Raw genomic sequence first — 18262 nt, forward strand, 5'->3', positions numbered from 1 at the left:
TCCCCAGCAGCTGCCGAGCGACAATTTTCCTCGGCGATCTACACGGTTTTCTGCGTCAGTCGTGAAAAGTGTCTGACGCAGTTTGGAACGCGATCGGGGATCGGCGAGTGCCTTAGTGCCGTTTGTGAAAAGTGAAAAATGAATTTCCCGCCCCGCGCAGTCGATGCGCTCGAGCCGTCGGCTGTTAACGACTAACAAGTGTTTTCCGCCCCCTTTTCACCCAACCTATCCACCCACTACACCCCCCCAACAGCCGGAAATGGGAAATACTAAATTTTACAAATATTAATTGTCATGCCGCGTCACTAAGAAAATTGAATCAGTCGGACAGTTTACTCCTGTGTGTGTGTTTGTTTTGTGTCTCTGTGTAAATAATATTTATAATAATATTTCAAAATAATCTATGTAAATGACTCATGTAAGGGAAAGTGTTAATAATTTCTTAAAATACTCACAAAACAAAATATAATAGAAAGGTGTGTGTTTTAATTGCATTTGTAGAAGATTTTGAAAGTTATTTAAAAGCTAACTTAACAATAATAACTAACTAACTAACTATGTACATAACAGTTTAGAATATTAAATAGTTTATTTACTTTTTAATTAACCTCTGCCATAATTTTTACAAAAATCCTAACAAAGATTTGTTTGGGCTTTCGCCCAAGACACACACGATTAAATCAGCTAACACCTCAAGGCAGGCGTGTCGCAATAAAATTTTTGTCGCCCGCCGCCACCTTAATAGTTTTACTAATTTTAAAATTTATTACTGCCCCTGCTCCCCTTTACAAAAGTCTTTTCATCACACCCCCCTGTTTAGAAAATCATCAGTTGCGAAGAACAAAAACAGCTTGCTTCGAGATCAGATGAGAAAATCCGACGAGCTAAGAAAAACATTAACCCGTCCCTGGGCGCTGGATGCTGGGTGTTGGGTGCTGGGTGCTGGGGAACTCTGTGGCCGGAATGTTCTTGGGATAATACCGCCTGATCTGGCATCAGTCAATGTCAGTTGGCCCAGTGCCAGGTCGGCTGGGTGGACTGCGTGGGCGGCGACAAGAAACAAACAGTCGGAGCAGCCGACCCGGGAGTACTGAAAGTAAATAAACGTGTAGTGAAGTGAAGAGAAAGTGCCCCCAGTAGTTGCCCCAAGAACCAGATTCCATATCTCAAGTAATAACCGCAGATGACACTGAGGTATTTCCTACCTTGGCTGAGAACTTTGTGTTTCCTCCACGCGTCGAATATCAAGTGTCTTGTTAGGAACCATATGCGTGAAGGTTTACACGTACAGTGCGTCTCAAATATATTAGATTTTATTCTCAGCAAGCTACGCGGCCCATATCTACGCGAAACGTACTGTAGAAAGCCAAACCTATTAATAAAAAATCACATATATTTCCGCTGGATTGCAAACATATGTTCTTTCGTCGCCAAGGCATGCCAAATATTCAGGCATATTTCGTTGAATCTGCTTTATTGTCATATTATTTTAATTTCTATTAATTTTATTCAGCAGACACGCTCGCGCACAAAAAAGAGAAACATAAATATTTTAACACATTTTTTTCTACAAGAATTTTCCTAATGGACTTTATTGACTGATATTTGGGGCCTATAGTTCGGGGCAATGGCATTGGCCAAGTGCAAAATTTATGATACATTTATCATTTAAGTATCTTTTTTGCGCCTGTTTTTCCTCAACACAAATACTTATATACGTGTTTTTTTGTTTTCGCTGAGCTTGTGCAACAATTGGCTGATATAAAATATAAAAGTATATTCAACATTTGATTTAAGCCCAAGCCATCTGGTTGAAGGCTGTAAACTTGAACGACTTACGAAGTGGGTCAGTGCTTCTCGAGGCATGCGGCTGTAACTTTGTGTATTTATTTCATTTCCTAATTGATCTTGATCTTCCATAGAGGAAACTTAATTTCGTTTTAATTATATGTGACTGCATCATTTCCGTTTTTGAATTTCGTGCCAAAAGTAAGAACGTCATGCACTTGACCAGCCCAGAACCCACTAGTATATACAGAGTCCCCTGATGCCTCCACCTTTGCCCCAATTTTTTTGTTTGTTGATCTCTGGGAGGCGTTTGGTTTTTATCTGTTTTCAAAAATAAATTTTATTCAATGGAAGAAGGAAAAATTGCGCCGCTGGCACTGGGATAATCGAAAAATTGGCGAACTGTTCCATGAATTGTTTAGCAAACTTTTTATAGATTTCTTGATGGGTTCTAGGTTGCTTTGGCGTGGAGGAAATTAGGGTATTAAATCGAATGAAAATTTAAGTTTAATTAATTCCAAACAACGTATAATGATATCGTGGCCAATTTTTCGCCTCTTTTATGGTTACGTCAATGAAAAGTGGAAAGCCCTCCGTCGGATATATTTAGCCAGATCTCTTGGAGAAACTGCTAGACTTTTCCTTTTTTATAGCCGCCTATGATTGGTTCGTTTGTGTGCAGAATGGAGGAAATACTGAGAGAGAGTTGCAAACATTCTGAACTTGAAATAGAAGCATGGAAAAAAGGGGAGTTTCGAAGTGGCAGGAAATTGCATTGGGATTATGATGTTGTGCTGGGAGCAACGTGATTAGTTTATTTTTGGCCTGGTCCCTGCAATTTGAACTTTTCTTTCAATGGAGAGACTAATGACTAAGGAGGAACAGTGACTCAAGTGCAGACACGGCGAGAAATCGTTTAGTTGAGGAAATGTCTTTACTAAAATATTAAAACAAGAGTTTAGTTTCACAAAAGTGTATAGCATACTTTTAGGAGCCCTAAGAAAATTGAGGTTTCAACAAACTAAACTCAAGAAGTTCAATTTACGGACTGGCAATATTTCAATATATCTATCCCACAACTCAATTGAACAGCTTTCGACAATATACAATTAGCAAATTGTTGTTGCTACTCATCGGATGACACATAATGACGCATAGCTATGAATGTACATACATGTATCTCCATCCATATAGGAAAATAACAATGGACAGCAAGCTTGCTTCGGCTTTCTACACATCAATTAATATTCATAAGCAATTATCAAGCTAACCATAAGCTCAGATATGTGTGGAGCGAATGTGTGCTCTTTTTGTCGGATAATTAATACGAATTATGCCATATGTTTGTCCCAATTACATTGAGAAAAATGAACATTTTTTACATAAAAAAAACGCTTAATTTAAGTCTCATCTACAGATTTTTTTATAATATTTAAGTGTCTGTTATCCACCCATTACCCTAATTTCTTCAAGTGCACTCACTCAAATTGCTCGTACTCTTTCTACTTGTTACTCATATTTGTCCAGCATTGCCTATGGCCATGATGAGCTCAATCATTATCACTATCTCGATCCCGATCATCATGAACTAAAGTATATAGCAGGCGCATCGCATGAAGCGCTTTCTGAGCGACAGTCGCAGTTTATCCGCCAGCCAAGTCGAAGGCTGCAGAAACCGAAATTCGCCCGTCTAGTGTAAACTAATTAACGACAATTAAACAGCCTCCCAATGCTACAACAGATAAAATAAAATACAAAATTAAATAAATACTAATGTAACATTGTAAAATATTTTCAACAGGTTGAAAGCATTTAAAATACAAAAACAATAAATACTACGAATACGATTGTTTATAGAAACGAAACACACACGAAAAACAAACGAAAATAATTAAATGGATAGAGAAAATCCGAACTAAAGATCGGAGACACCCAAGAGAGAGCAATATGTTTAATTTGCTAAGGAGATCACGTCGCGGAAAAACGCACAAGATCGGCAGTGACGAGGAAAAGGAGGATAATGCCGAGAGATATAGCCAGGTCGAGGGAAGGGCCCCTTCTTCAAGCACTTCTCTTCGGCAAGAGAACGGGGAAAGAGCCAGGCGGGCGGTGATCGAAGAGCTGGAGGACTTTGAAAGCGACAATGATGATGGCGACTGCCATGGCGATAGCAACGAAGAGCGTTTAAAATTAGCAAAAACAGCTGCTAATGGCCGCTCCTCGGACGATTTGTATATAAATAACATGGGCGGAGATGCGAGGACACCGATTCGCCCGTCTCTTCGCGGTCTCAGTCAAAACGAGGCAGCCACCGCGAACACAGTTGGTGGTCAATTGATTGGCACTAGCCCGCGCCAGCAGCCCAACGGTGGCCCAAACGAACCGCACAAACGACACTCCCTGCTATCGATCGGGAACCTAACCAAAACTCTCAGCTCGGCCGATCCTCCGGAGGAGCAATCTCAGTCCAAGAAGCGAAAAACTCTCCAGAAGAGTCGCGATTTCCTCAGCGACATTTTCATGGCGCGTGGTCGCAACCATCAGCGTCAAAAGCAACACCAACACCAGCAACAGCAACATCAAAATTTTACTGGCAAAACCAAATCGCCCAAATATAATGCCAAAGACGTAATCACCGCCGCTGCCGTACACCTTGAAACGAACTCCGACCCCGCGCTCGCATCCCCAAATAGTTATCAAATGACTTTGGCTAATAATAGCCCGACGAACCTCGAAGAGAAAATCCAACGTGACCGAAGAGAGCCACGCAGTAATTCAGCTGGAGCAACGGTGGCAGAGAAAATGGTTTTTCCGCAGAGCAATCCGGAAAATCAGAGCGATCCGATCAGTCCGAGGAGCATAAGAGCCAGATCCATGAGTGCGCCACGAGATGGCGGCGCTGGCCCCGTTGGCGGCGTCAAGAATCTCATTCAGGCGGCAAGCGTTGAGCGGAAAACAGCAGCTCCCGGCGATGCAACCGCCAGCAGCCAGCAGCATCATCAGCAACATCTGGCAGCGCACGAGCAACATCAACCACCGGAGCAACAGCATCAGCAACAGCAACAACACTTAAGTGACATAACCATGGGCCAGACCAGCGCCAAACCGAATGAAATTAGCAGTGGTTCGGCCCATAGTTCGCGGGCCAGCACACCACGAGAGTTCCGCGAATCAATTATTAATTCGAATCCGCCGCCTCAGGCACCGCCCAGGCATCAAAAGTCACCGGAAGTGCCCAAAATCACTGTGGAAGATTGCAGTTTCCACGACGAGGACACGGAAGTGCCTCACAAGTTCCATTCTACGGAAAATAAGCCAACAAGTTTTTATCAAAAGCAAGAAACCCCCCATGAAATTTTCTACGAGACCGAAAAGAACGAGACTCCTGATCACAGGTCAAGGGAAATATTCTACGAACTGAATAGTAGTCCCAAAAATGGCCAAACCACTTTAAACATTGAGGAACTGAACGAGGCTCACATAGAAACCCTGGAGGACGAGGTTTTCGCCTCCGAAATACCAGCCACCATATACCAGAACTGCAACAACCGTCCCTGGACCCGCCTCAGTCACACAAAGCTGGAAAATGTCCAGGAAGAGGCTGAAGAAGAGGAGGAGGATCAGGACTTGGACGAGATAGACGAGGCCGTGGACCTGGATTTCGAGCACCCTCGGATGAACGGAATCTCTCGTCAGTCGGCCAGCAGCGAGAGGAGCGCCCTGAAAAGCGACTCCAATCTGAGCAGTAGCTATGCGGACTCGGGGATCGGGGAGCAGGAGTTGTCGCCAGCACCACCGGCAGCGACACAACCGCCTCAACCACCGCCCCGCAGTTCATCGCATCATGTCAACCACCTGAGTCACCATACGAGCCATCTGAACTCGAACCTGAGTATGAACCTGAACCACACCTCCCGTGGCAACTCTACCGACTGCGAGGAGACATTGCTGCAGTGCGACGAACTCGACGAATTCAGTGATTTCAGCGAGCGTTTGGTCTGCATCGAGAGCATCAGTCTGCCGGATGTGGTTGTGGAGTCAACGACCTCCGAGAAATCACCATCGATGCCGGCAGCAGCGGCCGGCCAAGGAACATCAGCCACTGCCAATGGCGACTCGCAGATCAACATCAATATAGCCAATGGAGCGGGGGGCAATAGTCTCGGGAATGTGCACTTTATCCCGATCCACATCGAGGGTGGCAGCAGCACTCGTAGTCGCAGTCACAGCCGGAGCTCCAGTCCGAACAAGCCGCGTAGCCGGGACGACCTGGACATGCCGCCCAGCATCGAGATCGTGGAGGATGGCTGTATCCTGAACAAGCCAGTGCGACAGGAGAGTCCCTTTGATAATCAAGAGCTAAGGTGAGTATTATAAACTTCTACCTAAAGCCGCACTCCTTTCCGTTTATAAAAGTGAACAAAAGCCAAACAAGCCACCCTGGCGTATACGTGATATTTAGCCAGTTCGAACAGCTGCCCCTAGTGCGACGTATTTATTTAATCGCACCGCATGCCAACAATTTTCCCCATTAACGTGGCTAGATGCAGCCAATTTATCTTGATCTTTGTGTCATGGAAAATGCTGCTTTCCGATCTGGTTTCTCTCTCTGATTTCCCGTCCATTCAGCGGAAATTTCCCTCGTTGTCTTTTTTTTTTGCCAACTTCCAGTCAGGGGCGACTATTTTTAAACAGACCACAACGTATAAACTGTGTACCATTTGAATGCTGAGATATATTTTCTGGCATCTGCCAATCAAATATGAATGAGAATCACTTTGAAGTGATTTGAAACAATCACAAGACCTTAAAAAGGCACAAAGAATTATCCCAAAAAAGTGAAACATAATTGTTTTGATAGATTATTTCGTGTCACAAAATACCTAGTGCGAGTACAAATATTTATAGAATGGAATTCCTTAGAAAAGCCCACTGGCCTGCGGATACATGTCTCCCATTACGTATACGCAGTGTGAAAGCAATAGCTCTGTGGCATTTTTGGGGTTTTTGTTTGGCCTTCGGCGATATGACAGATTATGACAGCCGTGCGGCAAGTGTCTCACATGCAAATGGCGAAAATTATTTAGACAAATTATATTTATGTAAATTTTTGGTGTTCGAATATAATAAACATTGGATTTAGGTGAAATATCGAGTGTAGAGCACTCGAACGGGACGCGAAAATAAATTCACTTCGTCATTTCGCGTTAAATGTTCTTCCTCTTGAATTTTGAATAATTTTTTGGCAACATGTTGGCCGATTCCCACGCTCGTTTTTTGCTAACTATAATTAGGGGATATTTCAGAAAGCCAGGTGGTTTAGGTGGAATACTAAAAAGTATATGGGGCTTCACAAAAAAAAAGGATTATTTTTAGAAAATTTTTAAAAGAAGTGAGGAATTGTTTTGGTGAATATTATTTATTATCTTTAAACTATATATTCTAGAGTATTAAATCTTCGATTAGCCGCGAACGTTTCGCACTTTCCTCATTCATATTTTCTCATGTGCATAGAACACACGATCAGGCTGCTCTAGTTTTCATTATTTTTTTCGGCGACTAGCTATTTTAGACGAATTGCAAAAAAAAAAAGAGGCGGACAAGTAAATTTGGAATCGTTCATAATTGGAGCAGTTTCTTGGGCAGGCCTGCTCTTGTGGAATTTAATTTGGGTTGTTCTTGATTTTTGGGCGGATAATTGATTGGGCATACGGGGAAACTTGTATCCGTTAGCATTGAAAGATTGTTTATTCCCGACCCGGCCCGGACCGGCTCGGCTCGGCACATGCGGCGTATGCGTAATTTCCCTCGAATAACTAATGGCTATCTTGCTTTTCCAACGCCACTGTTTTTTCTCCCCTTCATCGCCCCTCGGTTGTTTATCTAATCCACTTTAATGAGCAACTTGGGCATAAACAAATAGAAAAGAATCCCAGCATTCGCAGCGGAAAGTTCACAGGCGGCAGAGATGCTCTTGCCAAAAATAATTAAAATAACTTTCAATCTAAGAACACGGGTTGCATCTGTCGTCTTGGTATGGTCGTCTCTTTCTTTCGCCACTAATCCGTCTCTGTCTGTATCTCAGTCCGAGTATCTCTAGAGAAAAGCCAGAACCGCGTGTCACTAAAATTTGATAAATTCGCCGCTCATTGTCTATACGAGAAATATGTATGCAAATAGTAGACACTGCGGGGCATGATGATAGGTTAAGTTATACATCTTTGAATACTTTTAAGCCTCTAAATGCATAGCCTTATAGTGCCACACCGCACTGTACTCGCACAGTTGGCAAAATGCGCAAACAAAAACGAAACATCGTTGTTTTAAAAATAAACTTTGCGCATTTTCGCAGCAGCCGAACATCGACTAAGATAAATTCAATTAAAACGTATTTCATTTTTGCGTTGAAAAGCCAAAACAAAACAAAGCACTGCCACAGAATACTATAATAATAATATACATATTATATAAAAGTTGCTACTACTGTGGGCATCTTTGTCTACGTATCCACCCCATATCCGTATCTATATACACCCATAGCTGTATCTATATCTGTATAATGTATCTCAACAAATTATGGTTGAGGAAGACATTGCCACTGTTTCTACACCTCATTCGCGTTTAACGAGCTTTTCCATCCAAATTACGTCAGTCGCCCAATGTCGGGCTATAAAAGGTGGCTCCCACTACACCCTATCAAAATTATAATGAATTAATTTCTGCGGTTCACTTTTATTTATTTATTTTATTTTATTTTATTCGTGCTGCGTGCGCGGAACACGTTTGTGATTCATTTTGTTTGTTTTTGGGGATTATTCAGTGACAGCTTTCCGCTTAGAATTATTCGTCTGTCTGGGGATTTATGTCTTTCGCTCACCGGATTATTACTCATCCGCGTACTTGATTTTTTTTGTTTCTTCGCAGAAAGGAGCTGAAGCAGCAGAAGGTAAGGTTCAGCAGCCAGCTGGATGAGGCCCACAAAAATGTCAACCAACTGGAGGCCAAGGTCGGGGATATGCAGGGCAAGATCCAGAAACTCGAGCAGGAGCTGTCTCTCAAGCAATGGAATGTTGAAAGTAAGAGGAATATTATTAAACAGACTCGAGTAGATCTATATTTCGGAATATTTTTCAAAAAGGACTTCAAAGTGAACTGAGTGCAGCCCACAAGGACGATGAATATGTCCGTAAAAAACTGAAACTTCTCGAGGACGAGAAGGTTCACTTGCGGCACAAATACAGCGAAGATCAAGACGACTTGCAGCGCAAGTATGGTAAGTAAAGAGACTCTTCTCTGTAGAGACTATTTTTATTGAAAATTCCCCTTGCAGACGAACTCGAAGCTCAGTACAACGAACTTACCGAGAAGTACAAACAGACCCAGGCCCTGGCCAGCAGCCTGCAGACTCAGCTGGCCTGTGCCCAGGTCGACGCCGAGGAGTGGCGCCAGCAGGTTGACCGAATTCGGGCGGAGCTGGAGGACCAGATACGCATCCTGAAGAACGCGCTGGAGAACTCGGAAGCGGAGCGCAAGATCTGCGAGAACAAATGGCAAGAAGAGTTTGAGATGCTCAGGACACACAATAGAGGTGGGAGTTTTCAAGCAGCTCAGATATATAATTAACCAACTCTATCAATATTCTAGAGCGAGAGGAATCTCTAATGACGGACTGCGAGTGGCAGCTTCGCCAGATGCAGCGCCAGTGCAAGGACAAGATGGACAAGTCCAACTACGAGAGGAAGCAGGCCACCGCCAAGGCGGAGGAGCTGGAGCAGGAACTGCAGTCCAGGCGCAAGGAGTCCGAGCACCTCCGCGTCTGCCAGGCCCAGGTGAACTCGCTGAGGGGCGTGGTCAGCGAGCAGGAGCAGTCCATCCAGACCCTGATGGACCGGATCGAGAACCTCAAGGGTGACCTAGAGACGGCCAACGAGAACCTCGAGGCCCAGATCGAGGCTGTGCACAAGATCAAGTATCAGTGTGATAAGTAAGTCTAACTATCCTGTAAAAGGGTGTATGATCTATTATTATGTGACCTCCCTTTCCAGTGCCATCTACGACAAGGAGCGGCAAATGATCTACAAAATCGATGAGGTGCGCAACGAAGCTGCTGCCTTCTGGGAGAACAAACTTTAGTAAGTTTTCAGAATCTAATTATATTTCATCCTCTAACTATCTGGATCCACAGCACAGAGATGACAAGACTGACAAATGAACTGGAGTCCGTGTACGTGGACGAACGCCGGGATGCCTTGGATAAGCTGCAGAATGAGCACATTGAGGAGCTTAGGGCCCTTACGAATCGATATACGGCCAACGAGGAGGAGCTCAGAGCCGAGGTATGATCCCTTCTTACCATAAATCGCAGAACTTGACAAAAATCTTCCCCGCCCAGATCGAGGAGTTGCACGAAAACCTTGAGCTTAAAAAACAAGATTTCCTGGACCTGCGCGAACGTTCCGACAACGCCCTGCTCCAGACCCGCATGCATTTGGATCGGGCCGATCGGGAGTACCAGAACGCCATGTGCCGGGAGGAGGATCGCCGTGTGGACCTCGAGGAAAATCTGAAGAAGGAGTTTGAGGCGGAAAAGGCCGAGATGGAGGACAAGTTCCGGGAACGTCTGGGCCAGGTGAAGGAGGAGTTTGCCAAAGAGCTGCAGCTCTCCACGCAGGACATGGTCGACACCCACCGCAAAGAGCTGGGTAGGTCCCAAATTTCCTATCTTTTTGGAAAATATAGAGTAAACATTTGTTCCTTGTAGACTCACAAAAGGCCAAGCTGCAGGCGGAAAAGGACGAGGCCCTGCAGGAACTTGTGGAACGACATCGCGCCAAAATGGCCGCTGCCGATGAACGAATCAAGTGAGTAGGCCCTTGGCCCTGGCATGTTACGCCCCTTTCCGCTTTCCACATATTAGCCTGACTATTGAATGTCCTGCCAACACTCATACCCCATTCTTCATGTGGCTTGAAGAGCATTCATTTTCATTTTTCATGGACTTGTATTCTGTTTTTCTCGTTTCACATTTTCATCGTCCGCATTTTCCGCATTGGCATCGGCATCAGCATGGGCTATTTAGAGCGAATCTGGTGGGCGCTGGCCAAGGGGGCGTGGCCCTATATGCCAACAGTATATGTGCTATACCTGACCATGTCGCCGCTGATCGCCCTCGCATGCTTAGTGTTCAATATTGTCGCTGTACTTTACTTGAAATACCGTCATCTCCTGGCGCGCCAATAAAAGTTAACCCTCCGATCTGAATCTTGAGCTTGAGTAGCATTTAATAATAAATAATGCCCGATGGGTTCCTGTTAGCCTGTAGAAAACTTTAGACCATAATATTCTTTATCAGGAACCCTTGGGATTATTGTAATTTAGTGGAATGAAGCCCGCAATTCTCCTCATCCTCCTATATGATTCTCTTAATATATCAATTCTTCTCTTTTCGCTTTGTGTGTGTCTCAAAAACTGAATTTTTAAACTTACTTTATCCCCATAATTTAACCTGAATAACAACAAAAAACTTCCCGATCCAAATCCGAATCCGCACCCGTGCCCATATCCGCATCCGCCATCCGCAGCGATGTAGAACTTCGGCACCAGCGCAACCTCAAGGACCTGAAGGCGGCCTACGATGCCGAGAAGCAGGCGCTGGACAAGCGCGACATCAGCAACGCCAACGAGATCGAGCAGCTGCACCGCAAGTGCCGCTGTCTGACCAACCTGTAAGTGACCCAAGCCCCAAACCCCGAGCCAGGGTTAGCCCTGGCCACCCTAGTCCTGAACCTGAAAACCTCTTGAACTTTCAACTTTGTCTTTCTTTATTTGAGAGAAAATTTAATATATTGTTTAAAAAAGAATTTTATTTTTAAAGAAACAGTTTTTTTCATATTAGAGTAAATTACAGATTTTTTAGAATCATTTTTAAAGAATTTTAACTGAAAACTATCCTGAAACTTTTTTAAACTTTTCCCCCAAACTATCTATACTTTTGCTTGTCCGTGTTGTGGGCTGTTTGTACGCTAAGTCAGAACCTCCGCCAAAACCACATCCCTAAAATCCATAATACCATTTAGACTAAGCTCTGGTAACTATCTCCCTTCACAGTTTCGAGGAAATGCGCATGAGATACGAGCGAAGGGATCCCCGACCCGAGGACCTGCGTGAGATCTCCGAGCTGAGGACACGCTGTGATAGCCAGGAACGGGACCTCTATGTCCTCACCGATCGGCTGCGGGAGATGCAGATCCAAATGTCCGAGCTGCAGCAGAATGGCGACCGCAATGTGGGCGGAAAATCGGTTAAGAAGCCGCCACCCAAAACGATAGCCACCAGCTGTGATGTCATCTACGAGGAAAACGAGGAGAGGGAGTCCCCGGAGCAGGAAAACGGTGTAAACGGGGAGGAGGAGGAGGAGGAGGAGGAGGTGGAGCAGGAGCCCAGTGACACCGAGTCGAATCACACGATCGAGGTCAATGGAAAATCCGATCGTATCAACGAGGACGAGGCCCACCTGATCACTGCCGTGTGATTCTTGTTTTCCAAAAGTCTGACTCTCCAAGTTGTGTCTCTGTTTGTGGGTGTGATCCTTTGTGCCATGTGGTTTCCAGGAACAAGGATGCTGGATCATTGGAGCTTGGTCCTTGGCCGGTTTCTGGACTGCTAAGCTGCCTTTTGTGTCGCGGGTGTGGAAATCCACCGTCTCCGCCATCGCTCAAAGCCTGAACTCATAAAAATTGTAAATTAAATTTTTTATTGGTTTATAAAACCACCCAAAAAAAAGAAACGAAATAAATGTAAATATTTTTAACAATTGAACAATGTTTCAAAAGGGCTTGGAAACTTTAAACCTCTGGATATATTTCAAAGAAAATCATCTAAGATTCAGGAGTATATATTAATATATACATCAAAATATTAGAAAAAAAGTAAAAAACATCTATAAACGCTATACCTTTCCTAGGTTGGGCCAACATTCTTTTTTTAAACGGTTAAGAAAGAGGTAAAATATTCACTAACAAGAAAAGAGAGACACACTTTGATAAGGGGGGCTCTTACCCTTTATGACCCACAGGGACGGCTATATCTTCCCCAATTCTCATCCGATTCTCAAGCGGAGTACCTTAAACGATTTCTAGATCGATTCTCCGTCATTCTGCATCAAAATCCTGAGACAAAATATTTTTTAGATTTTTTGTCCATTTTTCGTGATGGGATCCCTTGAAAATGGGGTTTTCCCCTATGGGGCCAACAGTGATGACTATATCTTCCCCAATTCTGATGCGATTCTTAAGCGGAGTACCTTAAACGATTTCTAGATCGATTCTCCGTCATTCTGCATCAAAATCCTGAGACAAAATATTTTTTAGATTTTTTGTCCATTTTTCGTGATGGGATCCCTTGAAAATGAGGTTTTCCTCAATTTCCTCAATTTTTCAATTCTGATGCGATTCTCAAGCGGAGTACCTTAAACGATTTCTAGATCGATTCTCCGTCATTCTGCATCAAAATCCTGAGACAAAATATTTTTTAGATTTTTTGTCCATTTTTCGTGATGGGATCCCTTGAAAATGGGGTTTTCCCCTATGGGGCCAACAGTGATGACTATATCTTCCCCAATTCTGATGCGATTCTTAAGCGGAGTACCTTAAACGATTTGTAGATCGATTCTCCGTCATTCTGCATCAAAATCCTGAGACAAAATATTTTTTAGATTTTTTGTCCATTTTTCGTGATGGGATCCCTTGAAAATGGGGTTTTCCCCTATGGGGCCAACAGTGATGACTATATCTTCCCCAATTCTGAAGCGATTCTTAAGCGGAGTACCTTAAACGATTTCTAGATCGATTCTCCGTCATTCTGCATCAAAATCCTGATACAAAATATTTTTTAGATTTTTTGTCCATTTTTCGTGATGGGATCCCTCGAAAATGAGGTTTTCCCCTATGGGGCCAACAGTGATGGCTATATCTTCCCCAATTCTGATGCGATTCTCAAGCGGAGTACCTTAAACGATTTCTAGATCGATTCTCCGTCATTCTGCATCCAAATCCTGAGACAAAATATTTTTTAGATTTTTGGTCCATTTTTCGTGATGGGATCCCTTGAAAATGGGGTTTTCCCCTATGGGGCCAACAGTTATGGCTATATCTTCCCCAATTCTCATCCGATTCTCAAGCGGAGTACCTTAAACGATTTCTAGATCGATTCTCCGTCATTCTGCATCAAAATCCTGAGACAAAATATTTTTTAGATTTTTTGTCCATTTTTCGTGATGGGATCCCTTGAAAATGGGGTTTTCCCCTATGGGGCCAACAGTGATGACTATATCTTCCCCAATTCTGATGCGATTCTTAAGCGGAGTACCTTAAACGATTTGTAGATCGATTCTCCGTCATTCTGCATCAAAATCCTGAGACAAAATATTTTTTAGATTTTTTGTCCATTTTTCGTGATGGGATCCCTTGAAAATGGGGTTTTCCCCTATGGGGCCAACAGTGATGACTATATCTTCCCCAATTCTGAAGCGATTCTTAAGCGGAGTACCTTAAACGATTTCTAGATCGATTCTCCGTCATTCTGCATCAAAATCCTGAGACAAAATATTTTTTAGATTTTTTGTCCATTTTTCGTGATGGGATCCCTCGAAAATGAGGTTTTCCCCTATGGGGCCAACAGTGATGGCTATATCTTCCCCAATTCTGATGCGATTCTCAAGCGGAGTACCTTAAACGATTTCTAGATCGATTCTCCGTCATTCTGCATCCAAATCCTGAGACAAAATATTTTTTAGATTTTTGGTCCATTTTTCGTGATGGGATCCCTTGAAAATGGGGTTTTCCCCTATGGGGCCAACAGTTATGGCTATATCTTCCCCAATTCTGTTGCGATTCTCAAGCGGAGTACCTTAAACGATTTCTAGATCGATTCTCCGTCATTCTGCATCAAAATCCTGAGACAAAATATTTTTTAGATTTTTTGTCCATTTTTCGTGATGGGATCCCTTGAAAATGAGGTTTTCCTCAATTTCCTCAATTTTTCAATTCTGATGCGATTCTCAAGCGGAGTACCTTAAACGATTTCTAGATCGATTCTCCGTCATTCTGCATCAAAATCCTGAGACAAAATATTTTTTAGATTTTTTGTCCATTTTTCGTATTGCGATCCCTTGAAAATGAGGTTTTCCCCTATGGGGCCAACAGTGATGGCTATATCTTCCCCAATTCTGATGCGATTCTCAAGCGGAGTACCTTAAACGATTTCTAGATCGATTCTCCGTCATTCTGCATCAAAATCCTGAGACAAAATATTTTTTAGATTTTTTGTCCATTTTTCGTGTTGCGATCCCTTGAAAATGAAGTTTTCCCCTATGGGGCCAACAGTGATGGCTATATCTTCCCCAATTCTGATGCGATTCTCAAGCAGAGTACCTTAAACGATTTCTAGATCGATTCTCCGTCATTCTGCAGCAAAATCCTGAGACAAAATATTTTTTAGATTTTTTGTCCATTTTTCGTGATGGGATCCCTTGAAAATGAGGTTTTCCTCAATTTCCTCAATTTTTCAATTCTGATGCGATTCTCAAGCGGAGTACCTTAAACGATTTCTAGATCGATTCTCCGTCATTCTGCATCAAAATCCTGAGACAAAATATTTTTTAGATTTTTTGTCCATTTTTCGTGATGGGATCCCTCGAAAATGAGGTTTTCCCCTATGGGGCCAACAGTGATGGCTATATCTTCCCCAATTCTGATGCGATTCTCAAGCGGAGTACCTTAAACGATTTCTAGATCGATTCTCCGTCATTCTGCATCCAAATCCTGAGACAAAATATTTTTTAGATTTTTGGTCCATTTTTCGTGATGGGATCCCTTGAAAATGGGGTTTTCCCCTATGGGGCCAACAGTGATGACTATATCTTCCCCAATTCTGAAGCGATTCTTAAGCGGAGTACCTTAAACGATTTCTAGATCGATTCTCCGTCATTCTGCATCAAAATCCTGAGACAAAATATTTTTTAGATTTTTTGTCCATTTTTCGTGATGGGATCCCTCGAAAATGAGGTTTTCCCCTATGGGGCCAACAGTGATGGCTATATCTTCCCCAATTCTGATGCGATTCTCAAGCGGAGTACCTTAAACGATTTCTAGATCGATTCTCCGTCATTCTGCATCCAAATCCTGAGACAAAATATTTTTTAGATTTTTGGTCCATTTTTCGTGATGGGATCCCTTGAAAATGGGGTTTTCCCCTATGGGGCCAACAGTTATGGCTATATCTTCCCCAATTCTGATGCGATTCTCAAGCGGAGTACCTTAAACGATTTCTAGATCGATTCTCCGTCATTCTGCATCAAAATCCTGAGACAAAATATTTTTTAGATTTTTTGTCCATTTTTCGTGATGGGATCCCTTGAAAATGAGGTTTTCCTCAATTTCCTCAATTTTTCAATTCTGATGCGATTCTCAAGCGGAGTACCTTAAACGATTTCTAGATCGATTCTCCGTCATTCTGCATCAAAATCCTGAGACAAAATATTTTTTAGATTTTTTGTCCATTTTTCGTATTGCGATCCCTTGAAAATGAGGTTTTCCCCTATGGGGCCAACAGTGATGACTATATCTTCCCCAATTCTGATGCGATTCTCAAGCGGAGTACCTTAAACGATTTCTAGATCGATTCTCCGTCATTCTGCATCCAAATCCTGAGACAAAATATTTTTTAGATTTTTGGTCCATTTTTCGTGATGGGATCCCTTGAAAATGGGGTTTTCCCCTATGGGGCCAACAGTTATGGCTATATCTTCCCCAATTCTGATGCGATTCTCAAGCGGAGTACCTTAAACGATTTCTAGATCGATTCTCCGTCATTCTGCATCAAAATCCTGAGACAAAATATTTTTTAGATTTTTTGTCCATTTTTCGTGATGGGATCCCTTGAAAATGAGGTTTTCCTCAATTTCCTCAATTTTTCAATTCTGATGCGATTCTCAAGCGGAGTACCTTAAACAATTTCTAGATCGATTCTCCGTCATTCTGCATCAAAATCCTGAGACAAAATATTTTTTAGATTTTTTGTCCATTTTTCGTGATGGGATCCCTTGAAAATGAGGTTTTCCCCTATGGGGCCAACAGTGATGGCTATATCTTCCTCAATTCTGATCCGATTCTCAAGCGGAGTACCTTAAACGATTTCTGAATCAATTCTCCACTATTCTGCATCAAAATCCTGAGACAAAGTATTTTTTAGATTTTTTGTTCATTTTTGTGGTGGGATCCCTTGAAAATAAGATGGGTTCTCGCCTATATGGCTCACAGGGATGGCTATATCTTATAATTTTTTTTTTCATTCTTATAATATATAGTAATCTTCGAAATCTTTATCTTTGGTGGCGCTCCATGTCCTTTTATTAGTTTGTTGCCAGATGTTTTCAACATAATATTCAACGGCAACACTATATTACACAGGGTGACCCACAGTGTACGACAATGGTGGATGAGAGAGAGCAACCGTTCGGTCGGCCATCTTCGGGTTCGTTTCAACATGTTTGAGTTTGACGCAAGAAGGACGGATGATGGGCTCTCTCTGTGAGTGGGAGGGAAAGGTAAGTATCAGACTGGCCATGTTCGGAGCCAACTGAGCTCTCCGACACTGGAAAAAACATCCGACCGGTTTCCGAAGGTGTGCTGTACCACCGGCGTTATCAAAACGATATCGAGCTCAAACTCAATTCAGGACTCTTCGGGTACGGACGTGCCGCTTCTCGTACGGAAGCTGGGAATTTCGTAAGGTGCCTGTTGGTTGGCAGCGGAAATCGTGGAAAGCCGGTGCGGGCGCCGCGTGTTGGTGATAACTGCAACAAAGTACAAGTAACAAGTTCAGCAAGGTCGTTGGGGTTACAGTGATATTACAAAGAAAATTCCAAAATAGTGACAAAAACAGTGACAAGAAACCAGCGAAATAGAGATAATTACAAGAAGGGCTTCGCGTCGCGTTTAAAACGGTAAATCCCCGGTTTGGTGTGTGTAGTCGTGTGTGTGTAAAAGTTCCGTTTTTCGTTTTGATTTCACCTTCTAGTTCTCCAGCATCCTCCTCCTACACATCTCTTTCTAATTCGGGCCAGGGAAGCTAAAAGTAAGTGCCGCTACTTTGTTTTTCTATTTTTTTTTTTTCGTCCAAGATTTGCCATGTGTGAGTGTCCTTTTCTCTCTTAGTGTGTGTTTGTGTGTGTGTGCAGCCTCCACCAAATGCCGCATTTAAAGGATATTCCTAATCCGTTTTATTGATTGCACGGCAGCAACAACAACAACTACACAAAAATCGACAAAAAACACAGCTGGAGGGCTTTATATGTGTGTGTGTGTGTGTCTGTAGACTGTAGTTGTAGTTGTTGTTGTTGTTGCGGCAATCTGTGCCGCTTTTTTTTATGTTTTTATTCCCTTTTCCATTCCCGAACCTTTTCTGGGGTTGTAGG

At 42.9% G+C, this 18262-nt stretch overlaps 2 protein-coding genes across 8 annotated transcripts in view; both read left to right on the forward strand.

The window, feature by feature from the left end:
• Positions 1–87: 87 nt before the first annotated feature.
• Positions 88–12601, forward strand: LOC108130591 (uncharacterized). Of its 4 annotated transcripts, none has more exons than XM_070281217.1 (12): positions 88–131; positions 3646–6152; positions 8713–8864; positions 8927–9061; positions 9119–9376; positions 9433–9772; positions 9834–9920; positions 9974–10124; positions 10181–10490; positions 10550–10649; positions 11370–11513; positions 11896–12601. In XM_070281217.1, the coding sequence occupies exons 2-12, from the start codon at positions 3736–3738 to the stop codon at positions 12317–12319; spliced, it is 4518 nt and encodes a 1505-aa protein (XP_070137318.1). In that variant the 5' UTR covers positions 88–131; positions 3646–3735; the 3' UTR covers positions 12320–12601. The 4 variants fall into 4 exon arrangements, with proteins under 4 accessions (XP_070137318.1, XP_070137319.1, XP_070137317.1 ...); XM_070281216.1 differs by lacking the exon at positions 88–131 and adding an exon at positions 230–418; XM_070281218.1 differs by lacking the exons at positions 88–131; positions 11370–11513 and adding an exon at positions 229–418.
• Positions 12602–17502: 4901 nt separating this feature from the next.
• SKIP (Shal K[+] channel interacting protein) overlaps positions 17503–18262 on the forward strand; it is a 143424-nt gene continuing 142664 nt past the window's right edge. For all 4 annotated transcript variants that reach the window (XR_011443012.1, XM_070280664.1, XM_070280665.1 and 1 more), the window contains exon 1: positions 17503–17922. The gene's annotated coding sequence lies outside the window, so the exon portion shown is untranslated. The remainder of the gene's footprint in view (positions 17923–18262) is intronic.

Source organism: Drosophila bipectinata, chromosome 3R (assembly GCF_030179905.1).
Source record: "Drosophila bipectinata strain 14024-0381.07 chromosome 3R, DbipHiC1v2, whole genome shotgun sequence".
NCBI lineage: Eukaryota > Metazoa > Arthropoda > Insecta > Diptera > Drosophilidae > Drosophila > Drosophila bipectinata.

What these genes read in the sequence shown, in the direction of transcription:
- LOC108130591 (XM_070281216.1), top strand. An exon ending in CGACTTGCAGCGCAAGTATG is followed by an intron (nt 9,062 to 9,118) that starts GTAAGTAAAGAG and finishes TTCCCCTTGCAG; the next exon opens with ACGAACTCGAAGCTCAGTAC. An exon ending in ATCAAGTATCAGTGTGATAA is followed by an intron (nt 9,773 to 9,833) that starts GTAAGTCTAACT and finishes CTCCCTTTCCAG; the next exon opens with TGCCATCTACGACAAGGAGC.